The sequence below is a fragment of the Numida meleagris genome, chromosome 2 (assembly GCF_002078875.1).
Source record: "Numida meleagris isolate 19003 breed g44 Domestic line chromosome 2, NumMel1.0, whole genome shotgun sequence".
Lineage (NCBI taxonomy): Eukaryota > Metazoa > Chordata > Aves > Galliformes > Numididae > Numida > Numida meleagris.
In genome coordinates, this window is record NC_034410.1 from 31,093,474 (window position 1) to 31,120,042 (window position 26,569).

Consider the following 26,569-nt stretch of genomic DNA (forward strand, 5'->3'; position numbering starts at 1 on the left):
CCCCCCCCCCCCCCCCCCCCCCCCGCTATATCCCATAGTGGATTTCACAGCCAGTGACCTCTGGGCTTCAGAGACCTGAGAGCTGGATGTAGGGAGTATGTGCAGCACAAAATAAGTTTGTATCTGCTTTATAACCAGCTGCACACATCCCTAAATGTGGTCATCACTCATAAAGGCTCCCTGGAGCTCTCATGGTCAGCAAAGTCCCAACCACTGATTTGGCATGAATTCCCACAGCACACTTGCACTGCAGTCCCAGACAAAGCCTCTTCAAGTCTCAAGTATCCCCACTGTACTTTTTCCTCTATGTGTTCAGAAAACAGGATGCCACCAGTAACAGATATCCCGAGTACAAAACCCAAACCTACTAATGGATGACAATACACACATTAATGTATGTTAGGATGCGACTCCTACAAAGGCGCAAATAAGAAACTTCCCTACAAAGATGCAGACATCTTAAGAAGTCATCCTGGTTTGTGATACTAATCTAAACAAGCAACCACCTGGGGTGCAGAGTCCCATGAATCATAAGGTTAGGGATAACAAGCCAATCCCATGCTGCATGCAGGACTGCTACAGGCCCATGCTCACAATACAACAAATGAAGAAGTTCTGCAGATGGGATGTAGCAAGGACCCCTTCTTTGTAAGCTCACATTTACAGGAACTGTTCACTTCTACACATTTGGATGGGGGAAGATTTACTAGAATACAACATGCCAAAGAGAGAAGATGTGCTGGGAAGGTATGTGGGAGCTTCCCATACCAAAAGCTTTCTGAATTTGTACAAAGGCTAGCAGCGCATATGAATGTCAACAACAGATGTGCAACGAAGACCACATCCTAAAAGGCCAGTGGTTACTGTACACAGATGGAGACTACAGATGTATACATCCATTGCAACAAATGGCTAAGAAACACCTACCTAGAGACCACAAGTACACTATTATAAGCCTCCACTTTAGAGTAAATAGTTGAGATTGGCCCCCTGGTTGCTGCTTATACTGGAAAACTATGAGTTCAGTAAGTGAACTACGTGAGTGAATAAGTGCAAGTGTTGCATGAATAGCTATCTACTATTCACATAACAGCGCGATTCTATTAACTAAGAGCAACCAAAAGAAAACCAACACCCAATAAAAGGTGTCCCAAGAAATGTTGATTTGGATCTGTTTCTCACACATGCACTCAATCCCCTATTAAGAAAAAAGGAACTCAAGAACAAGAAGGCTATTTGCAAGGACAGTTATATGAAAACTTTCCATCCTTCCAAGTTGATGGTGAGCTATAGTTTTCAGTGTTTTCCTGTTTGCATTATATTCTAAAAATTCTGCTCATTTGCTCCACAAAAAGGCATGTGCTTGGAAGTGGTTTTGATGGCTTTTAGTCACAACCCCATCTTTGATTGCCACAACTTCTAAAGCATCTGAAAATAAGATAGCTATTTCAAGTTACATTCCCTTCCTTCCCTGCCCACATATACTTGGCTACCAATTTGAGACACAGGATCAGAGGGAGCTTGAAGCTTCAGAATAAAATGAAAATTTTAAGAAGGAAATGCATTAACACAACTTGATCTCCGTTCCCCCTGCTCAGCAGGCTTTGGCTCCTTTGGCATCCAGCTAGATATTAAAGTTCTAGCTGAATCTAGATATTCTTCATATCCTAGCTGTTCTTCGTGGCCTTGCTGCTACTTTCCAAGGTCCCACCCTAGCAGCAAGGACCTAACCCACACGGGCATCTGGTCTACTACAGTCTGAGCTAGCTGCTCTGAGATGGCACTGTGCAGCAGCTGGGGCAGATGTGCCAGCATCCCTTGCCTTCCCATAAGCCTGTGGCCTTTTTCACTTGCTTGGCATAACGGCCTCATTGCTTGCCATGGTCAAGCATCTCCCTCTTTCTGCAGCTGATCTCGTTTTGTTCCCCCCCCCCCCCCACGTCCAGGAAATATCCCAGTAACACTAGATGAAAGCAATACAAGAAGAGGCAAAGGTGACTTTTGGATGTCCAAAACTTCAGCTGAAAGTCGATGTGAAGGAAGTAGAAGAGGAACACAGAGGCAGTGAAGAGGCTTGCAGAAGGAGTAATGAAGCAGTAGGCTTGCAGAAGGAGCAGCAGCCTGACAGCTTTGCAGGACTGTCAGCAGTATTACTCTTCCAAGAACTAGCCCAAGAGCCACTTTCCAACTGTCTAATCAGCAAGAAAAGAATAATCCACACCCCTGGTGCAAGAGTGAGGAAGGACATGCTTGTTGCAATTACCTAACAGAATCAAGAGGGCTGAAACTAGTTGGCCCCTTGGAAATAAGCATGTTTTGTTTCCCTCCCTTTACACAAGAGCCAGTTGCATAAAGTTTGGACAGCATGTGGTATGCATATGATTCAAATGTAATATTTCCTGGCAACCAGCAGCAAGCCCTGAGGAGGATTTGCACTACTGATAATGTCAATTTTTCCCATGGTTGTCATAAAAAAGTCATGTGATCTCTTGAGACATCAGCAGCAGACTCCATTCCACTGATTAGCTTTCCACCAGTTTCATTACGATATTTTTTTCCTTATTTGAGGAGAAAATCCAAGACATACACAAAACTCTGAGAGCAACTATATTCATGAAGCAAAATAACTTAAGATGAATGACGTAACTCTACAGATTTGGTTCCTCAACTCAAAATCATTTAGTAGAACTTCCATGAATGGGATGAAGATGATCAAAAGACAGGAAACAGCTTCAACACAAAGGGTATGGCTCTTCTTCAGCCTAGAGAAGTAATGGTTGAGGAATAAAGATCCTTATAATAAGGGAAGAAGAGAGGGTAAAGCAGCTCATGGATCTAGTGATGCTCTGTTCCCTCCAACAGAGGAGCTGGGAAGCACTTGATACTAACTGGGAGAAATTCAAAGCAAGCAAGAAGAGGTCGTTCTCCCTGAAAAGTATCTTTAAACCACACAGCTCTTCACCGCAGTATATTGTGCATGCTAAGTGCTCGCATTAGTTCAAGAACACATTTGCAGAAGCTCTAGATTAATTTCTCAAACCCAAAGGCATAACTTCCTGGCTTGGTAAGTTCCAGGGCTGCAAAATACAAAAAGCCAGGAGAGCGCTGCAGGGAAGGATCACTACATTCTTGTCTTTATTCTTGTACTCCTCCCAGCGATCAGCAGAAATGGAATGCGGGGCTATACGCGTACGTTCTAACTCAGTGTACTTTTACGTTCTTCATGCATATACTCAGTAAATGGATTGAAAGAGAATCATTGAGGCCATTTGAAGTTGACAACATTTTTCTCTTTCATTGGTTACAATCAATGGGAGCTCATAACATTTCTCCTATTATTACCTTAAGAACAACTCACTCACAGAACTCCTTCAACTCTTCTTACACAACTATTAATTCTGAAGAAACAAGTCCTGCTACTTGCATCTTCTGCCAAAGCAGGTAACTGAAATTACTGGAGAACTTCAGCAGCAGGACAATAGAAGCTAGTTTCTTAATCACATCAATTTTACTAAACTTAAAGGGCATCTTTGTTTATAAAAGCATGTAGCTTTATCAACAGCTGCATGTGTGCTTTAAAAAAATAATCTGATTTCACTAGAAATTTTAGGGCTGCACTCTCAGCATCCAAACATCACTCTCATAGAAGACCTAGTGTCACTAAGAACTACCAATTCTTCATTTCACATAGGGAAATTAAAGCGAGCTAGACTTAACAGACGAGATGCCGTGAAAAATTAGGAGAGACTAAGTTTACGTGCCAAAGGCACAGAAAATTTATGTCAATAGCTTTGATAGAGATGAGAATACATTTATCTTACCAAAAAAAAAGTGTATTCTTTCATAGGCCAAGAAATATAGCTTGGAACTTTCACTGCAACTTGCTAAATGGAAGATGCAGTTAAAATGGAAAGAGTCTTCAGAGGCTGCATTTTTTTTTTTTTTTTAAACGTAGCAGTCCCTTTGCAGTTTCTCCTGTGCTGCTAGCATATGAATGAGAGACAAGATCACACAATTAGACATGAAATTAAGAAAGCAGCAGTGTGATGGTGCTACCCATTTCACTTGTGGGCTATCTCACCTAAGGCAGTTTGAACAATGGGTAATTTATCCACATGCCTATGGAAATTTAGCTAACAACAGTATGTAATTTAAGTTTTGTCCAATGAGATGCAGTACCATGCACACACGTTTCCCCTCCTATGCATGCAGGTAGTGGACTTGCAGAAATTCCAAGTCCAAATCAGTTTCAAGCAATAATACTATAATGAATAACTGGTTGGAGAGTCTGGCTCAGAGGACAGTACTCTACATGGCTGCACTCTACCTGGAGGCCAACAATAGTAAATGAATGCTGAATAATGAGGGATGGTATATCATATAGACCTGGTATCCAACTTGGGGGCCTTCAGTACAGAAAGACATTGATAATATGGAACAAGTTCAGCAGAAGGCTACTAAGATGGCTGAGGACTGGAGCACTTGGCCAGTCAGAAGCTGAGAGAGCTGGGCTTGTTCAGCCCCAAGATGGCAGCTTTGGGAGAGACATAGCAGCTTGTCCCAGAGGTTATCGAGAAGACAGAGCCGGGCTTTTCAAAGATGCATCATGAGAGAACAAGAGAAAACAGACAAACCGACACAGGGGAGGTCTTCACTGAGTAAGAAGGGCAATTCTCACTAAGAATGATTAAGCCTTAGAAAAAGTCCCTCACAGAGGTTGCACAGATTCCAATTCTGGAGATTTCCAAGACTTAAAATCCTAAGCAATCTAGTTTGAATTCATTTCAGATCTTTGCTTCAAGCAGAAAGTTGGACTACAAACCTCCTGAGATTCCCTCCAACATGAATGGTTTTGTAATTCTGTGAGAAGACATCACAACATTGATTAAAGTTGTTGTGCTATGATCAAAATTACTCTCTAAGCAAAAAGCATAGCTAAGGGCAGCAAGGCTTTGGCAACTGAGCCTGTGTCAAAACACCTTCCCATACATATTTCTAGAATTGTAAATAAAATGTTCAGTGGCTAGTTTCTCAAGAAATACGCTGAGTCAACCAAGTTTTCTGTATCTTTTTTAGGTTTCTCAAGTTTTGGAGAGACAGTTGGATCCATATACTAAACATAACAGAATACAGGCCAAAAACCACCCCATCCACGGAAGTAATCATATTATTCTAGGACTGTGAGCAATACATATTCTAACATCACCAGGCAACTCCATGGTGCTAGACAATGCCAGAATTCTTGCACACCAGTTGTTTCAGATGTTAGAATATTTCTCAAAAGTTGAGGGATCATTGATTATGCCTTCCGGTATCCTAGATGATCAATAACTTGCCATGAAAACAGTTTTTCTTTATCTCAGTCACAGAACGGTGGAGAAAATCTGAGCAGGTGAAAAGGCTGGATCAAACATAGCGCTGATCAAGCGGGTACACCGAAACATTGTTTTAACCCTTAGCTATTTCTTCAGCTGAACATGGGAAGAAAAATGTAGAATGACTGCATTTATGGGTCTACAAAGACAAAGCTTCTGATCGCCTTAGGTGAAATGGCCACATTTCAAACTCAAAGCTCACTAGTTTTCTGTGCTTTGACATTTAAGCCCATCACTGACAAAGCCAGCTCATAGTTCAACATGGAAATCTCAGTAGCTTGCTGAATCACAAAGCTACACAGCTCAGATGAGACAACAGATTACGTCTCAGACCCAAACAGTTGCTGCCCTCTTCTCCTCGCCTTCCTCCTTCCACAGGAGTGTTAACCAGCAGCTCTCAGAGTAGACTGCACACTGTAGTTGAAGAAACCAGCCGTTATTCCACTTGCTTAATGTTCTGAGCTAAAGAGCAGTGGAACTTCAGCACCTTTTCAAAAATTGCTCAGCCAAACATTCTGCCTTTCCCAGATGAGCTAAGGCATCTGCCTGACACCATGCATCCTATAGAGCAAGCTCCAAAATCCTCCACTTGTTGTACTTTCTAGTTATCACCCAGGAGGAAGAATGCCTCTAAACTGCATTCATCAAACCAGCTCTGAGCTGGTGGGTCTTGCAATTTCTCGGAAATTGAATATTGACATTATTTCTAGTTTCTGTCATTGTAAGACGACCTTTACATTTTCTTGAGCCCTAAGCTCACCTGGAACTTCTCCATATCTTACTTGTGCTGCTGTAACAGAAGCTGGAAATAAAACATAGCAGTAATTAATGCAGTGCTATTTTTCTAGCCCTAGAAGCACAAAAAAGAAAATCACACCATAGTGTATCCAGTGGGGGCATCAGGAATGTAAACTCTAAAATAGGGGCAGATGTTTGACAGAAGCATCAGCATCAACTACTTTTAATGCATTCCTTATTTTTTAACTTCAATAATAAATAGAAGAGTTGAGTATTTTGAGTAGAAATTTGGAGTCCACCTTCCAATGGTATTTTCCCCATTTTGTCTTCCCCTTTGTTTACAACAACTGCAAGCTGATTATCAGCTCTGCTTCAGCCAACACTTGTATGAATAAATCACTTCAAGTGAGAAATATACTTTAAAACATATTGTATGTTTACCCAGGGACCTTCACTCCCACACCCTGCATTTTAAACACCTGCAAAAGGTGTTTATTACCTCACATATACCAGTAAATATCACCCCCTATAATTAAGCCAGGCAATTAAAAACCTCCAACATAAGCCAGTATGTTGTCTCAAGTGCAAAACTGGGTGGTCTGCCACAGAGGTGGTCACTTCCCTATATTAGGTTGCCTCACCTGCTGCTAAAATCAGCTGGAGGATGGGAAATCTGCACAGTCAGTGCAGAGTGTGGGGCCCTGCTCAGCGCAGAAAGCAAGGAGAACTGTCTTTTCCTTTTGGCAGAAGAGCAAAGCCCCTGTGTTCCTCAAGTATAGATGCAAGACCAGTCAGGGGTGCTCGTATTCTTTCCCACACTAATGGCTCCCATCACATGGGGCTACAGCACACCCTGACTAGAGTGTTTTTGCCGATGCATAGTCCCAAAGATTTTTGAATACACCATCATCAGGAAAAGCAACTGGATGAAAAAGCATCACCTAGATGAAAGTCTTCCCAAGGAAGCTGAACTATTCAAAGCCCAGGAGGTGACAGGGCAGTGAAGGTATTCAATAGCTCAGGCATCAGCTGGGGACACAATGCATCCTGAACAGCTGTTTAGCAAGAGACACTGGACAGGCTGCCACTGGTGCTCTCTAAACAGGCACAGAGATCACACAAAGAACGCAGTGCATGAAGAGACTGCAACAAGTAGTTAAGAAGGTGGATATTTGGTCCCCATCATTTAAGATAATAATGTGACGCAAACAGGAAAAGCAATTAGGTGAAGACCAATGTGACAATCAACATTTCAATCTTTGTTTGAAAAGTATGATTCTTATAGTCTCTCCAGTCAACAGTTCTGTTATAATGTGAAATCTGTGCATGCATGGGACAAGCAACAGATCTTTTCACAAGGCTGCCTCCCTACAACAGACTCATGAGTTAAATACAGGTGACACTACATCTGGAGGTGAGATCACAGAATTGTAGGGGCTGGAAGGGACCTCCAGAGATCATTGAGTCCAACCCCCCCCATGTTAACTTTATAGTCAGATAATAGTCATTACCAGCTATTACAATACCATTAAACTAAAAAGCTCTATTTCATGGGGTTTTGCAAGGACCACTGCATCTAGTATTTTGTTGAGTTTACATTTATTACACTGGAAGACAGCACAGGGCTGAAATAAAATGCAGATGTAATGGAGGACAATGCAAGAACACAAAAGTGATCTTAAACTACAGAAACTACTCTGCAGAAGCCTCATGAGGCATTTCCAGAAGACAGTCACAAAAGCACCTAGAAGCATGAATGCTGAGGAGAGACTCAAAGAGCTTAAAATTCTCTCCTTACCCCTCTCTGCACATTACAGACCTCCAAACATGTGAAACTGCTGCAGAGAACAGAGAAACGCCCTCTCCATCCTCCTGAAGAGTGGGGCTAGTAGCACCTGGCAAGAACTATTCAGCTTAGTGCCTGATGTCTTCTGTTTCCTCCTCAGCATGGTACAAAGATCCCTACACCTAGACAGCAGCAGTAGATAGAAATAATTTGTGCACGCTTAGCATTCTACTATCATTTTTATAGCTGTATATTATTTTTATGGTATAACATTAAGTTATGAGTCTTGGAGATGGCTTGAGGTGAAAGCTCGTTTTTCAATATACTTTAAGAATCAACCATACGGAGGTTTCTTTCTTCTGGAATTCTTTCCATTAAAGTGCATCTCATTCCTGTATCTTCCCTTTACAACTTGCTTTATGAGAATTATCTGCTTTCTATAATCCTAATTCATTCTTAGATGCAATGTTTCCACGCTTTTCTTAAAATATCAAAGTTCCCCACCTGTCCCTTCTCCATATTCTTGACATTCTGGAGTAAGATGCATCATGAGCAGCTACCATTCAGCAAATGCAGTCTTCACACTGCATCACTGTAACAGAATAAAACCAATCCAAAAACAAAACCAAAACAGGATATACCAAAAATGCAATCAGAAGAAAAACCTCACACAAATCAGCTGTTCTAATTCAAGTAATAACAGAAGCTAGTAAAATCCTCTGGACAAGTTATTATGTGCATTGTAAGATTTACTAACTTTCACTCACAATCATAATCTCACTTCATTTAAAGAAAATGAAAACTGTCTTACAATATATGCAGATGGGTTTGAGCCATCTCCACTCTTCTTGCATCGGCAAATCTCAATGCAGAACGTGTAGTTACATTGCAACTCTGATCCAGAAATCCTTTTCTCCAACATAGAGAATCTAAAGCATCAGGTCTCAGTGTAGCTTTGAGACTTCTTCATTTCCACAGAAAAGTGAGGAAAAGCAAAACCTACTTAGTAGCTCCTCCAAAGGTAAAGAGATGTTAACTCAGACCTCCCTTCCCACATATTTCTATCCCCAATGGCAACCCACAGGTCTCACAGCAAAGCTAGAAACATTCACAAGGTTACCTTGCTTCTCCGCTCACTCAACAGGTTCACACTCTGCAGGATGAGCTTTTACTCTACCTTTTTTATTACGGAGTTCATCAACACTGTATCTGTTTATCTGCTCCAAATAAACCGATAAAGGAATAAGTCTGCAGAAGTTAAGTGAGAACTCTTCAGCAGCTACCTTCCCGCTGAGCCAGCAAGTGCTGTTTCTGGCACCATCTGTGTTCTCAAAATCTGTTCTTTAGCTATTCACTAAACATGGAAGAAATATTTGGAAAGCAAATTTCTTGAAGCATCTTATACACCGAAGAAGCAAGCTATAAAATGTTTTAAGAGGCCAAAAAAAAAAAATCACATAACAGTTCTTTCTCAGGAAAGGAACCCCGTACTTTTATTCCCATCATGCTTAATCAGGAACCATGTCTGGATACTTCCATTTTAAGATCACAGAATAGAAATCACCACACCTAGACCTCCTTCTGGAGGTCCTTTTGTTCTGCAAATACACCACCAGCGCTGAATGCTTACAAGCTAAGAAAGAGAACCTGAGGTTATAAAATTAAGAGTCAAAACAGCATGTTATTGCACAAGAGACTGCAGTTCCAGAAAGGGTAATATAGCTCTCAACTTTTCTGCAAAGAACATAAAGCAGGGGAGTTGTTTCCTATGAGAAAGAAGCAAGATGGAAGAAGGAGTATCGCAAACCCTCCTCTTGGCATGCTTCTTAGCATCAAATCTGGACTTCACATTTGATGAAGGAGAGAAAGGGAAAAAATACATATACCCACCCACTGTCACTAAAAGGGGTGCACTACTTGTGGCTTTGCTCCTCCAAACAATCTTGATAACAAGCAAAAGTGCTTTATTTAAAAAATAAAATCTGTTAACGCACATGGCCTCCAAATTACAAGACTAGTAGAGCCATCTCTATATGCACATATGCAAGCAGAGGAAGAGGCAGAATATCCACTCGAAATAAAATCATGCTTTTAAAAACGCACACATTGATCCAGAGTTCTCAAACCCAAACAGTCCAGTGAGGGAATGGGAAATTGCATGCGATCTCCTGGATGAGCAGAAAATGTGCTCCCAGGTAAGCCCCTATCAGTTTAGCTCCAACCTCAGACTAAGGCTAGAACTGCATATTCTTATTTCAAACAGAGATGCTACCCTCCTCTTCACCTCCAGTACCTGCCAGCTGGACAAGGAGCACAAGCATACTCGATACCCAGCAACCCACAGGACCTTGCAAAAAATCCTCTTTTGAAGTTCGAACAAATTAACAGGCAAGTTTGGTACAAACTTAACTTTGAATGCCTTGAAGTATATTGGAATTTCATCTTTTACAGTTGCACTTTAAGAGCTTGCCTTTCAGGGTGAAACCTTGTTTCAGAGTAGCAACTCAGCAGATTACAGCAGGTCATTACCTGCCTTTCTTCTGCTGCTTTGCCCTGAACAGGGTCTAAAAGGGTTATTTTACCTATTTTACTTACACCACGATGCTCTGATAAGTACCCAGCAAACACAGAAGAAACAAACAGAAATCCAACTGCTACAGCTGCCTGTCGAGTCAGTATTTATTTCAGGAAATTGTTCTACCTATACAAAGGAAGGTACTAGCTGTTCCATTTTTCCTCCAAAAAGACATCTGGAAAAATGAAGAGTAAAGGTACGAATTTGGGCACTTTTTAAAAATAAAAATTCTTACTAATAAATGTTTCTTACATTCTCTGACCATTTACAAACACTATTTGTTTCCCAGCCTATTTGGAATCATTTTATGGGTCAAACATACTACACCATGCATGACTGTTCAAAACAACCACGTTTTTTTCAAAAAGGAAGTCAAGCTTAACGCTAACCTGCTCTGAACCCAGCAAGCTGCAGAACACTAGGGATTCCCTCCTTCTCATAGATTTGATGGGCCATTTTTCACATGCACCAAGGAGCCTGTCTGTGGAGTTGCAGCTCTACATGGCAGCCTATGACCCAGGGATACCTCTGTGTAACACAAGCTGCAAGGAGAGTGGTGAGTCACCAAGTCAGAGGTGTGCACGCTGCCTGCTAGGGGCACAGCTGTAGGTTTCCATGTAAAATACCCGTCTTCTATAAAGAGCAAAACAGGACAATTATTTCAACAGAGCTTAAGAAGCTTCTGCGTCTTTTGCACACAATGACAAGGTAACCTTCATAATACCAATTACTCTAGGAAAAAAACTCAGGAACATTAATCTTTCTTTGGTCCTTTTTGGATCTCTGTATCACCATAAAAAGAAAGGTGTTGCAGGGTAATAAGTGTTTTGTGTTTCACTACTGAAAGATGGCTACTAGACTGAACTAACCCAGAAACCTCCCTTGTTGGTTGTTTCTGGTTTGGTTTTAAGAACTTCACACCCATTAGAAGTCAGTCTTCATTCAAGCAATTAACAAAAGAGTGATGAAGTAAGTCAATTGGCTCAGAGGGACTATAAGAAACAATTTAATAAGTAAAATTGCTCCAGCTGCTGCACACACACCACCCTCAGAAAACATCATGCAAGAGCATTGCTCCAATCTAAACTCCTCTCTGAATGTATTGTACACACAAAATTACTCTCCCTACCAAGTAACTGACTGCAGAAAAGACTTGGTTTTAGGACAAACCATCCAAAGATTTCTCATGATGTTAAAAGGAAGTTCTGGCAACGTTCTTCAGCACTGAAAGACAACAGATCCCAAGGAAAGCTTGACATAAGATGTAACTGTTGAATTCAGGCACCAGTTGCCATATCTTGCCAGCAGCACTTATTTGAGAACCAATAAACTTACCTGCTTAGTGCAGAAGTGACAGAAGTCCTGCATTTACAAGTAAAAGTTGTGAGGAAGTTTGTAAAAAAAAAAAAAAACAACACACTTTGTGAGCAGCCTTGACATTATGAGGGAGCACCAAAGCACTGTACAAGTTACTTAGGGGCCCGATCCCCCAAATTCTGTGCCCAGACACAGAGCCAGGCCTGTTTAAGCAGCTGCAGGACACGTAGGTTGTGTCCTTACTGATCATTTCAAGACTTGCTTTGTAACTTCAGAAAGATACAGCATTTTGAAAAGGTGGGGCAGAGGAACCACCCTTTTGGTGGAATCAGAGGTCGCCCAGAAGCTGCAGCAATGGAGAAGGGAAGGGAAATCATTAGTCAATCAGGAAGCAGATGGAAACCAGGGTAGAAACCTGCTACATACAAGCAGTAACAACTACACGTAAGAACTAAGAAGAAGGTAAATACTTTTTGATGTCTGCACTCAGTAGTGCTTACTTCAGTGTCTATCCCCATTCCTTCTGATTCATATGCCCCTGCTCTGACACTCACTCCTACTCAAAACCCTCAGAGGCTACTGAAGTTTATATGAAAAAAATTAATCCTCAAGCCAATCACCCTAAACTATCTCTATTACTACTCTTCCCAAAGCACCAAGGGCATGAGAAAAAAAACAGCAATGAATTTGAAATTTAAAAAAAAAAAAAATGTGTCAAAGGGATATAGCTCAGCTAAGGGGAGCAAAAGGTTCAGTAAGTGTAGGGGAAAAGCATGTACTGACAGCACACACCAGCGAGTGGTGGTGTTTGTCAGCACCCCACAGAAACCCTGTGGCTGGCAGCCTGGACTGGGCAAGTCATACCTCCATCTTCCCTCTAAGATAGGGAATGATGCAAATGAAGTAGCTGCAGACAAAGCCAGGTGAGGCACACAGACCTTCTGAGAACAGCCCAACACTGCTCAGAACAATGCTACCAGCACAGCTTCTCTACCCCCCGCCCAAGTTCCCTCGCACAAAAGGATGACTTAACGCTATGAGAAGTGAAAACAAAGTTTTAAATACGTCCAAGGTAAGAAAAACAGCAAAGAAAACAGATCTGTTCTCATGCTAGCCCATCTACTGTAAAAATTATAATGCTGTTTGCAGGATATTATCAGTAAGTACATAATATAGTTGTGAGAGCCAATAACTATCATAGTATGAGCAAACAGTTTGCCATAATGCCACGCCCACTTACAAAAGATCAGAAGAGGAAAGAGAAATTAAAGAAAAATTTGATTTGTATGAATTTTCTCCTTTTGTAAAGATTTTGGACAAGTATTTAAATCTGAAGGTGCACTAAGATTACCGAACACACGCACTGGCAAGGTCTGAAATGGACAAGCTTTCAGTCAAAGAGTGACTGCATCAGGAAGTCAGCATTCACCAAAGAATCCATTTCAACATTTTTTATGGTTAACTCAGAGCGCAGAAATGAAGGCAGTTATCTGAATTGCTTAGAAGGCTCTATTGTTCCCTCTTCCAAAGGATTTTTCCCCAGAAAAGAATGGGTGGTGTGTGCACAGCAATGAAAGGTGGGGGAAGGGGAAGAGTCTTGGAGATGACGAGAGAAACAGAAGCAGTTTTAAATAAGGACGTCTTAATTTCAAATTTCCTACCTCCCATTGCAAGTGAGGTGGGATGTTTCTGATCTGAAGTTTCCGACTCCTGCAAATTAATTAAAGAACACAGTTAAAAAAACAGAAATAAACATTGTTACAAGGCAATCTATACACAGCAGCATCCACATTTAAACCATTTTCTACTACAAGGAGCAAAAGCAATTGTAGAAGACAAAAAAAACAGATCGCTGTGGTGGAACACCAGGTCGAAACCATTGCAAGTCCGAAGAACTCTTACAGTAACACTTATTATATGTTTGGCTGCGAGTGGGTTTCATGAAGTCTCCACTTCTCTTGAAGACTATTTCTGTTTCAGCTTTAAGGCCTTCAGTATCCAACGCCCTCCATTATAAACGGGTGTGATAATCCCATGTATTTGTAATGGGTTTCCCTTTGCATATTAAGATTTTCTTTTAATTCACCCTAACGATCCTTCAGTATACTTCTGCTCCTTAAGGAAACAGATATAAACTCGAATAAATACATCTGCTCCAATACCACGGTGTCCATTAGCCTAACAAGGGACTCTATTCTAACACTTATGCCTGACATTCTTCATCTCTGGTTGGAGGGCGGGAGGGGAAAGAACAATTTCATTGTATTTCCAGCCCGAATTTATATCATTTTCACTGATCTAGTAAACAGAACCCGCACTTTGAAGTGCTCCCGCCGAGCTGGGCAGCAGCATGCTGGCGGCCTTCACAGCCAACTCCTTTGTCTCCTCCCTTCCCCCAAAGCGAGAGAACAAACAAATGCCAGAGATGCCACCAGCCCCTGGGGACTCGCAGGAATGTGCGAGCGCGGGGCGGCGGGGCTCAGGTAGGGCAGTGCCGCGGGGCAGCCCGGGGAGCGAGCCTAGGGCCGCGCTCGCCGCAGCGGCTCAAACCCGCTCCGCGCTCCAACGCGCACTTTTCCCCAGCGCTTTAACTGCTCGGTGCTGACCTCTCACAGAGGAACCCGGCGCGTTTTAGGGAACTTTTACGACAGAAGTTGGTTAATCTCACAAAGTCTTGCGACAAAACAAGTTTCAGAGATGTCCCCGTCTTGCAATAAAACCCAGAGCCTCGGTTCCCCTCAGCACCGCCACCCACACGCCGCCTCGCAACGAATGTTTTTTTGCGTCTCGACATGCTCCTCCCAAAAGGCTGCGCTCTGGGCTCAGCTCGCGCTCCCCGCGCACAGAGCTGCTCTGCCCGGGTCGCTCTGTCCGCGTAGGTTTTACCTCAAGGGCTGCCCTCGAGCGGCACGCTTTCTCCAGAGAGGAGGTAGCCTCGCGGGGCAGCACCTCGGGCTGCCCTCAGCCCCGCTCAGCAAAGAGCTCGCTTCAGTGTTTGATCACAATCACGTAAATAGGCAAAGAAACGGCTGAGCAAAAACCCGGATCACACAACGACTTTTAAGCTGTCGTTTCCAATAAAGCAGAGTCAGGCGCTGCTTCGCTGTAACAGAGGGGGGAAAGCTCCTCAGAGTCTGTGAAAACTTCTCACAGCTGTAATCTCAGCGAGAGAAACTGCTACGAAACGGCTGTGAACCAGCGACACTGCTCTGAAACATCCCGGTAATCTCACACAGCAACCTGGAAGCTGAACGCTTGCTCCTGAAGCGGAACAAAGAAGGGGAAACTCATTCAGTATTACAAATACTGGGAAATCGTAACTCTGAAAAATCCCAAACCACATCATTGGCAGTCAATACGCTATTCACTGCCTTTCCAATTGTGTCATGCCATCAGTCTCTCGCCCTCGTAGACCCAAATTAAAATTCATGAGGGTTTCGCAGCCAGCGGTGCCACTCTCAGAGGGGCCTGGGAACGCATAGCCCCAGCTGCACGCCGGGAGAACCGTGCCCCATAGCCACCCCACAGCCAGTGGGGAGAAGAGAAGCATTCCATCCAGAAACATGCACACCAGTCCCATACACCTCATGTTTCCCTTCAGAAGCAAAGCTCCACATCTGCTGGACTACCCAGCATTTGAACACTGGATTGATAGCACAAGCAGCCATCTCTATGCCCACTTAACAAAAGGACATAACACAAGTTTTTGGAGTTTTCTTTCTTCCTGAGTGGCTTTGAAGGATGGAGGGGTTTGATCCAAGTTAGAACTTTGCCAGCCAACTCCCAGAGCACAGAAATAACTCAGGTATCCTGAAAGGGGTGAGTGGCACAGCAGAAACACACCTCCCAATTACACCTTCATCCACCACGTTCAGAAAGAGCAGGAGGAAACTGAGAGCTACGTACAGAACAGGGACAGTCCCTCTGTGCACCTCTATCTGTGGCAATAGTGAGACACCTATTGTACAGAACTGAAAGGTCACTTCAAAACATGAAAGCAGCTACAAAACCATTCCGTGTGACGCTATTTACACCATAACCAGGTGCCCATCTGCACCACAAGCAATTTTAGCTCCACACCCAATGCACAAGCTTTAAGGTTGCTGTTTGCTTGTGCATGTGAAAAATTAAAAAGAATTTTTTTTCACATTATTGCTGTACTGCAACTAGCAGTAGGGGTAAACAAACAGAGCTTTATACGGTCCACTGAGGAGTTACACATGACAGCGTCAGGTAAAAAAGCATGAGATTTCTCTCTCATGAGATTTGAGATTTCTCTTTCTCAATTACTATCAGCTCCCGGGGGGAGTTGCTGGGGGGGGGGGAAAGAGGGGAAGTGTTTGGAAAAACAGCCTTTCCTAAAATTTCTTGAAGACACCCTGAGCACTGAGACCTCCATTGCCACAAGCCATGCCACCAAGCAGGGCAGACTGCACGCAGAGCAGAACAAGCCCACAGAGCGCTGGCACAGCGTCCTCCTGCAAAACACACTCTGGGTGGGAACATGAAGCCAAGAGCGAGGGACAGAGCTGGGTCTCACTGAACTCACTGGAGCAGCGGCACGCTCCACCAGCCCGAGCTCTGGCTTCAGGGAAAGCATGCATCTGCATGGCAGAGCCTAACCCCACACAACTGAAGTGAAGGGAATGAGAAGGAGCAGGAGCATCTTCCTGGAAATGCTCTTCATCTCAACATCAGCTATTTCAGGTGCTTTCTCACATCTCTCCTTTCTTCAGTATGGTGATGCTATCACACCCCAGGCACGGAAGACAAGAACCAGTCTCTTCAAATTCTGCAAAGGTACCTTACTATAATAATTTAATTTAATGAAGTCTTAATAAATCCTTTGAAAAACATTGCTAGCCTATCAACCAGCTGGCAAATCATACACCTGGCGTGTGCAACTTTTCCATTTTAAGCAGGTTTCTTATTTTATTAATCCATCCTAACTTGGCATTGCAAATAGCCATCAACAGAAGAGCCCTGGTAAACTGCGCTTCTGCTCTGTAGCTTTCAAAATCTCCACGTGCTATCTGTAGTTTGCAACATGCAAACAGAAATTCCCACTTGTTTCCCTTTCTCAAAGGCACACCAAATGTTTTATTGGTGATGAAAACAGACTTCTCTGCTTTCGGAGCTGTCCATAACTATTATTCGGAAAAAACATTTGCTTTTTTTTTTAAAGCCCAATTGCAAATTCTCCAATTCTCTTTTCCAGGAACTGCATAGGTAAGTGGCTTGTTACTCCAACCCACTGCTGGTGATCGCAGACGCACTAGCACATCCATTCTGTGAATGCCGAGGACACACAGTCTTTGCTTTGGGAGACACGTGCACCTCAAGCTCTGAGAGCAAGCAAAACAAGGTGTCATTTCTCCTTCACAAGGAAAGCAGCATTTGTGCCACATATGCACAGAGACAGAAACAGCAAAGTAACATCAAATGGATCGCATACAAAAGGTGCTGTTAGTGCTCTCTGGAAGGGCAATTTCTTGTGAGTAAACTCAGAAAACAGGCCCATAGACATCCTGTCAATGTCCACAACCCAAGAGAACCCTCCACATACCAGGAATAACACCAAACTTGTCTTAAGGAAAGTGGAAGGGGAACCCCATAATTTCAGCATTTGTTAACGTGTACTCACCTTCCTTCTCTCTCTGTTCCACTACATACACTTTTTTCCCCCTTCAATATACCAAAATCCTGCTGGCTTATTCCTTTATGCCTCTTTGGGTGCACAAAAGACCCCTTCCTCCCTTCAAGGATTTCTTTTTCTTTTTTTTTAAACATAACAACAGAATAGATACATTTATAAAGCAAAAACATTAAAATACCACACTTTTAGAGTACCTAACTCTTTGCAATAGAGGGCACCTCACAGGGTCTCACACGTCTGACCATCTCAGAGAGAAACACATACACGTATCTAAGTAACTGCATTTCCACATGGTCATTGTGCCCACGCTCACCACAGACCCTTCTCAGCATCCTGCCTCCCCAAAACTGCTGCCACCTTCTCTCCTTAATTCCCATTTCTCAGCAATAATCCCATACAACACTCGGCTTTATTTCAGCAGTCAGGTGAACTACACACACTGTTAATGCTAGAAAAAAAAGCACAGAACTGCTCTTCAGACACATTTCTGTGGAGCAAGTTAAACACATTCGCTCGATCTCTTCAAACAATTGAATGGACTAATGTCATTGATGTTTGAGAACTCAATACCTACGGGATGAAAAGTAAATGGTCTAGCTTCTTCTCCTCTCCAAGGACTGGGCACCAAGCAAGTGCTCATCCATCTCATTCGCTCTAGGTAGGCACTGTTCTAGGACCAGTTACATGGGAAAAGCCTTGGCGCGTCACTCCACGGGCACAGCTGCAGAGTGCACTATGATCCATCAGCACTGAGAGCCACAAAGAAACTATTTTGGTGTAAGAAGCCTCAACGTGATCAACTGCAGTTACAGGGCTGGTGATTCCTATGCCCAAATAGAAAACTGTTGCTACTGAACTGAATTTAGGGGGGAAGGAGAGAAGGTACCTTGGTTACTCTGCAACCATCAGAACAAAAAGAGGCAAAAATACCCTCAAAATAAAAAGTGACACACACACATTTTATTTGTTCCCTCAGATTGCTTTCAAGCAGCTAATGCTGTAGCACAGCAGAGTGATTCAGTGGTTTAAATGCCTTTCTAGTGCAAAAGCACTAAGAGTCCTTAACTCTCAATTCATATTAGTGGGGCTAGAGAATGGGGGAAAAAAAAGCAGGTTTTCTTAGTCACAACATGAAGGAGAGGTAGGGGGATTCTCTTTATCACATCCTTCATAGCAAACACAGGCAGTGCAGCAGATCAAGGCACTGGAACAGCTCATCCTGTAATAAGTGCTGCATCTTTAGCCTGCCTCCTGGCTTCAGTGAAACTCCACTGGTTTAAGGCCGTCTTTTCCATCTCTAACTTCTTTGGATTTAATTCCTGAAAGCACACATCATTTGTAATAAATCTGAGCGAAACTTCTTAGCCATTTTTACACATACCTTAAAAAGATACATAGTTCTATATATATGTTATATACAACTATGTGTATAATATAAAGTTATTCATAAAATTTTATATATATAAACCCAGTTAGTCCTAACAAGGAGTATGAGTACGTACAAAAGCAAGGGGTCACACTCCTTGCTTAAAAAGAAGGTACACTTAATTTGTTAAAATACTCAGTAAAGCAACAAATATTTTTATATCACTTCTATTAAAAAGTTATTAATTTCTATTGTATATTACGAGGTATGCTAAAGACACCACTGCTGCATTTTATCAAAGCAAGCCATCAGCTCGTGAACCAGAAGTTTCCTCTTGATGCTTTACCTGAATAAGAAAGGGGAACGGTTTCAGGTACCAGCTTATTAACAAACATCACCTCTTTTTATTTTAACACTGAGATCTGGACAGTAGGGTACGTGAAACGTTTTTGCTCCTGTGACAGACCTAATTCAGCAGTTCAAGCAGACAAAGCTTAGATAAGCCACAGGCAAACCGCAGCAGTGTTTCCCTTTGTGTTGCTTCATTATTTAATTCCACACCTGGATATAAAAGCACTGCGCTACCACTCAGAATAAGCATTTCCTGTAAAATTCAGGAAAGCAAATTCTCAGGGCTCATGCAGGACATAACAGTTGGTCCCTAGCTACATTTGTCCCACCTCATCTTGCACACAGCCCACCACAGGAGCAGTGCTAGAGTGGTGTATCATCTAAGCCCTCAGCATGAAAATCTGCCTCTTGGATTGCTTCACAGATTCCGCCATGCGGATGATCAGATTTCCTCCCAGTGCCTGTAAAATACTACATTTGCTTACTGCTCCCTACCAGAAGGAGCAGCTGGAGTGTCCTGTGCAGCCTGCAGGCCACGTGGCCCCATGCTCCAAGGCACCGGCCAAGCACCAGACCCCACGCGTGCTCTATAGTTTTGGGGTAGCTCCACCCCAACGTGTGGAAAAGACTGGGTACTGGTGGGCAGGACATAACCCAGGAAGCACAACCGGAAGATTTATATTAGCACATCCAAGTTAAGTCATATAGAACAGGTAAATAGACCACTGAGTCTGATGAGAGTTCTTACCTTTGCACAGGCAAGGCAGGTAGTCAGCTTTCACCTATTACCATTTACTATGAGACTTCATTTTGACAACTCCTCGCACCACTAATTAGACTAAAAGCTTACATTAATTACTTGTAAATTCCCACAAGTGGTCCATAAAGACATTTTAAAAAGAGAATTCTAAGATGCTTCCATTACCATATTAATGCTGAATGCCTCATTTTAAAAATAAATATTTTCCAGGTGTTGTTAATGACTAAAGGCTGTGAAGACTTTTGTTCTTTAATTAAAGAATTAAGCACTGCTCCAAAATTAACGGGAAGTACAAATATCCTGCAAAAGGACTTTCACCTCCCCTTAGCTTTGTGGATTCCAACATTTCAGTCCTCTCTCCCTTCTCCAAACTCTTTGAAGAAATGGAAAGTGTGTTTTTTATTGTTCTGTTTTAGTTTTGTTTGTGTTTGTTGCTTTTTTGGGGGGTGGAAGGGAGATGAGGAGAATTGTTGCTTAAATGACAGTTTCTCTTTCCCTCTTAGAGCACTAAGTCTATATTCCTCATACAATGCTACTACTGAGTTGACTTTGTTGACTAGATATTTTAGGGCTATAGTCACTTGCCATTTATTCTCCCATCCCAACAGCTAACTTGCAATTAGCTGGGATGTGGATAACACCAAGAATACTCAGAATGTATAAGAGGGACTAAAAATAATACGTTTAAATGCAGAAGTGCTTCTTAAACACATGAAAAATTCTCTTGAAACTATCCTAACCCGACTGAGTTAATAATCCCTTAGTGATGGGACACAATGTTTTTTTGTTTCATTTTTTCCTCCTCTTTTCTCCTCTGTCCCATCCCTTCCCTTGGCCACCAAAAGAGTCGGAAGCTCCTTCTATCCCCTTATTTTCCTGGTGCCCACAGGGCTGCCAGATGAAGCAGCCAGCATTCCCATTATGGACCAATTGCAGAGTTTTACACCAGCTGCAAAAAGCAGATCTAGTCCAAAGTTCATATACAACGTCCCTGCAACATATGATCATGCTCTGGGCTAGGGATCTCTACGGAAAAGAAGAGTTATTTAGTTTTTAAAATTTTGATGAATTGAGCTCCTATTAAAAATGAAGAGAGGTAGAAAGAAATGTTGCAGGACACTTCAGAGCCATTTCTAAAGGCAGAAAGGGTCCAAAACTTTAGGAACTGAGAAGCCAACAAGATGCCTTGCTCCGTGATGCAGTTGCCGGACAGACTCTACAGCACTTCCATCTGCGTGACTTCCCACCGTCACTTTCCCAATTTGCTCACCCATGAGACTGTATTTTCAGAGAATATTGGAAATGCCTTCCAGCTTCCTTCTGTTGCCGTTACCAAGTAAGCATAACACATTTTGGCCAATTTCGGGTCAAGTTCAATTGAAAAAAAGGCTGTTCATACTCAGGTTAAGGTGACTGCATGCTATGCATTAACCATTCCAACTCACTTCTGCACTTGGGGATGTTATAGAAGGCTTGAAATAAAATAGCAAGAGGTGCTCTAACTCTACCACACGCAGTACGCAACTGAACTATTTGCTACCTTTTTTGCTAGTAAATACCTGATTTAAGCCTCTCAGCCTGAGGGCAAGCTGCATGCTCTAGAGCTTAACTAGAGAGAGGCTTTAGGTGTTTAGGGAGCACAGGGATGCATCACAGTGCACAACCCTCTACTGCCTCACCATTTCACCTCACATACGGATTTTTTTTTCTTAAGACTATCTGCTGCCTCACTTTGGCTATCCTATGAAAAATGACAAATTAACATCCAATTCCACAAATTCTCAGTAAGTGAAGATCATTCCAAGGCTTTGAGAGATGTAGGTGGTACTTTCTGCAGCACTTAACTTCAAGAAGCTTGCATGCTATAACTAGAATAAGAGAAAAGTCAGACCTAAAGAGAGATTGTAAGCATACATATGAACTTCAGCTAGCAAACAGACTCACTAGCATTTCCAAGTCTGTTCCACGATACAAAAAGGATATTAAGTACCACCAACTACTTAGACAACTGTCACCCTGCTTACATGTTGATGGGCTTTTTGCAGTTGGCTTTTTTTCTTGTGGTTGGTTTAAGTTTTAAACCTATTTCCTCCTTACTACTGTCCACCCTTCAATCTCAAGACAAACCAAGAAATGTTTAAAACGCGATGGCAAAATAGTTGCTTTTAAATCCCCAAGGCTGAGTTAACAGGAATAGATTTTCTTGAATTCGTATCTCACCAGGCTTACAACAGTAAAAATGTCCGATTTGCCATACGTTTCCTATTATTATTGCTTTAAATAAGATCTTCCATCTCAAAGGATTCAGTGGAAGGAACCTCACTGACACAAGTGAAAAGTTTTGGTTTTTGGAAATCAGACTTTTAAAGTATAAACTAATGCACATAACTAAGACATCAATTTCTATATTGATGTTTTAGGATTTATTTTACTAGTTAGCACACTGATCTATCTAAACACCAACATAAATTAAAGAAGGCAATTCCACGCCACCTTAAAGTGACTAAATGACAGAGTCCATGACAACACACCCCTGCAGGAGCAATACAACCTGTGGGTTATCCACTTCCATCACCAAGTATTTTTTCCTTTGTTTCTGCTTGCCTTATCATGACCTAAGTATCATAGAAATGGACCACTGCACAGCTTGGCTTCATCATCTTTATGCTGAACATCACCAGATGCAAGGAAAAGAAAAATCAAATCAAGCTCATGGCTTTCAAAAAAAAACCCAACAATACTGTTTAATTAATATTTTCTGAAGAGTTCCCTACAAAAGATAAAAATCTCATTCAATTGCTCATAAGATGTGCGTGCAAAACAGTACCAAATTTTATTTCACAGCTACACTTTTAATCACAAATGTTACATGTTGTTGAAGACAACTGCATACTCTGCCCTCAGAAAGTTCAGTTCTCCCACATTATGGAGCATTGCCTTTCTGCTGGGGTGCAGCACAAGGTCATGCACAGAGTTTGCATGCACGTACAATTTTACACATTAAGCATTGGTCTAAACTTGTTACTGGAAAACGTGACTTTATGATCAACATGTTTTTAGAAATAAATTTGTGAAGTACTATCTACACCATTTTTTCTATGAACACAGGTCCAAGTAGCTTTTTTTTTTAATTAAGAAATACATTGTTAGTTCTACCTTCATTAAAAATAAAAAGGCATTTTAGAATTGCCAAATCACCCTTCTGTGCTTTCACCACAGCAGCCCTGTTTAGCACATACAGGGTTACTATGAAGGCAATCCCTGGACTTTCACACCAGTCCTTCACCACCTCCTTTGAGTATTTACCCAAATGAAAAAGCTGGTAACTAAAACACAAGTAGCAACAGAGTTTAAGATATGAAAGAAACTGTTAAATCGTGAAATGTCACAACAGCAAACTTATGCTTAAAAACACATGTACGTAAGAGGCATAAGCATATTTTCTTTGGTAACCTTTACAGTTATTAAATAATTTTTCCCCACCTTTATAACACTATAAAGTCCTTCATGACTTTGGGAAGCATTGTGAAAGCGCTCATAGGAGAGCCACCATCACCTTTTAAACAACCCCATTATTTTTAATTTCCTTTTTCACAGAATCCTGAAAACAGCCCATCATGTGAGGGCAGTCAGCGTCAACTTCTTCCATTCTCACTGTACATTTAAAATACACTGTTATGACCAGAGAAAGTTTCTGCAGTTCTGAAGACTGCACTGTATACATAGTGTAGCAGATGAACATTTGAACTATTTTCATTCACTTTGTACTAAACTGAGTATTGTAGATTTGGATAGATTTGTAGCCAAGTAACTCATTCATAAATGTAAATTATGAGTTTATCATCATTAGAAGCAAGATTATTTGCCTTTAATAACTTGTTTTCAAACACAGTATTTTGAGGTATTTAAGTCAAGAGAAGGAGCAGAGATTGTATGAGTGACAACAATAATTCTGACCCAGGTTACTACATTATTTAGCAGTTGATTGCTCCAGATTTAGACTGTACACAGATCTATGAGCTTACTATCACACCAAGACAGTAATTACCACCTTTCTTGCAGTTCTGCAGTACAAACGACTGAGAAGGACGCTGACATCAGGTGGTACCTGCCCCCAGATCTACGGCAAGTTGCCATTAGCAAGCACATGACTTCACACAGCTCAAACACCCCTCACAAAGCTCTGAATTTCAGCTGTTCCACATGCACCTACATGTGCCCAGCTACGAAGGATTGAAGAAGAGCAATTTAAAGAAGGAATAGAGAGTAGGAAAAAGCTAAAAATACCAGTTACTGGGGAAAAAAAAAAAGTAGCATCTTTGTCTTCCTTATGCTGACAAGATTAGCATTCATCACAGAAGGAAATCATCCTTCCTTGGGAATCACTGCTCACTCCCTCCTAACACCAGTGTTCATGTGTACTCTTCGTTCTTCTCCCCCACAATCACCCCCCAGATTTCAGCCCATTTTGAATCCCGCTGGCACCATTTTTGCATCACTCTGGGACTACAGAGAGAAACAAAGAACCCAAGCAGCCCCACCTCCCCTCAGCCTCAAGGAGTGCATTAAGGGTTCCTAAACCACATGCATATCATGCATGGGGAGCCAGGGGGTTCAGGGCTGGACATCAGAAGAGCAACAGCAGGTCAGGGCACCCAAGTTTTGAACAGAATTTCCCAAGCCTTGCCTTTTATCACTATTATTTCCCCCCCACCCCTTTTTTTTTTTTCTCCTTTTTAAAAGGTACCACCCAAGGAGACCCGCTCAGCAACACGAGGCAAAGCTCCCTCACGCAGCAGCTTTCCGGAGCACAGACCAGCGCCATTCCCACCAGCACGCAGCTCAGCCGTTAGCACAGCTTGCACTTCCATCCCAAAAGCCACGTTGTGGAGCTGCCGTGCCCAGCAGAGCACCGCTCTGCAGCACGCTGCCACGAGCACTCACGCAGCGCCGCGTCCCCAGGGCTGGCCGGACACTCAGAAGCAGCGCTGCCGTGCCGCTGTGCTGACCTCAAGCCAATGTGCGCAAAGCCAGTGACAGTTGCAGTGAGTGAACTGTGCAGACAGGTGCTGCGAGCACAAGTGCTGAGACGAAAAGCAACATGCATGAGCTTATTATTTACTGCGGAGACAGGCAAAATGAATGCAATTTTGTGATTTTACCAAAGCTACTCAAACACAAAGGGAAAGCAATCTTTAACTCAGTCCAAAAGGACTCCGCAAATTATAATGATAAATCTATCTTCTACGTTTATCCTCTAAGTCTTTCTCCAATATTACTTTCAGGGAATAACACAGCTTCACCTTTATATGGACGAAGCACATGCTATGCCCCTGAAAGGATAACTCCGCTCACAACTTGTGTTTAACTGAACAACCGCTATCAAATCCGGTTGTACAAAGGGCGTGTGCTCCGTCACTTCAGTGAAGAGTTCACAGTTCTGTGCATAACACAGGAGTTGAGGTATGCTCACATGTGCCCAGGCATTTCTTGTTTAAGAGAGCAGCCGGGGGAAAAAGGGGTTGGAAATCACATTTCTTAAAAAAAAAAAAAAAAAAAGCCACTCCCTCTCAACTGCATAACAGGAAAATGAAGTCTTCTAAACAGAGGTATACAGCACAGCGTAGGAAAACAAGGTGAGCAGCAACCCAGAGTTTGGTGTCACGCTCAAACAGGATTTCACCTTTTGGTATCAGGAGTCAGGCCATCAAGCACCAAACTTTGCATTTAATGAATAAATGAACCAAGAACCAATGGTCACCTGCTGTGACTATCATCACTTTTTTTTTAAGGTCTTTTTTTTTTTTTCAAGTTCTCATGCATCTCAGGATGAAGCACTATTAGTAGAGTGAAAGCGGTTTTACACCACTGCTACTGAGCACCAGCATTGAACTCAGGAGGAATTTAATGCTGAATATGCAGTACTGCAAAGAAAGAAGAAATCTGTGCTCAGGCTTTAAGACCTGAGCATTTCTCCTTTATTTTGCACAGGTTATTAGAATCAGCTTAAATACCCATGCTGCATCATAGGACCTTTCTGTTCCTTCAGTACATGTTAGTAAATCTACAGAACACATGCTTAACTACATGCTTAACATCTCTTACTGTACTTGAAATTGAAAGATAATCTCAATTTCCATACAGCTTTAAATACCTAGCAGCCCTGAAGGATACATATTTCTTATAAAGTGCCCTACATGAAAATTTTGCAAAGTCCATACCATCAGTAAGGATGGAATGGCAGGGCAGCGCAGCTCTCCCACCAGGGTCAGAATCCCCACAGCCTTGCTGCACAGCAGCTCTCACTGCCAGCACCTGAACACATGGAGACCAGTGCTGCTAAAGGTCTGAGAAGCTCTCACTCCACCCCAGTGAGCAGCTGCCTCCACACACCTCAGTACCGGTTTTCCAAAGGAAAACGTGGTTCCTCTGGGCACCGCACAGCCTTGGTGGGAAGAACCACGCATCCTTGATGGTGCAGCAGTACCCATCCGTAACCAAACAGTGCACAATATTCCTAGACAATCAGTTCCTTCCCTCTTCCCCCCCCCTCCAAGTTAAATGCCTACAGCTGCTGGAAAACTTTCACTGGAAAGCTATCTAAAGCAATTCTATCAGAACTCACAACAGGAAAAAGAAAATATG

At 42.4% G+C, this 26,569-nt stretch overlaps 1 protein-coding gene across 3 annotated transcripts in view; it reads right to left on the minus strand.

The window, feature by feature from the left end:
* The window catches only part of IGF2BP3 (insulin like growth factor 2 mRNA binding protein 3), a 113,749-nt gene that overhangs the window by 78,285 nt on the left and 8,895 nt on the right, over positions 1 to 26,569 (minus strand). For all 3 annotated transcript variants that reach the window (XM_021387711.1, XM_021387708.1, XM_021387710.1), the window contains one exon: positions 13,453 to 13,501. In XM_021387711.1, the coding sequence (XP_021243386.1) occupies positions 13,453 to 13,501 (49 nt within the window). The remainder of the gene's footprint in view (positions 1 to 13,452; positions 13,502 to 26,569) is intronic.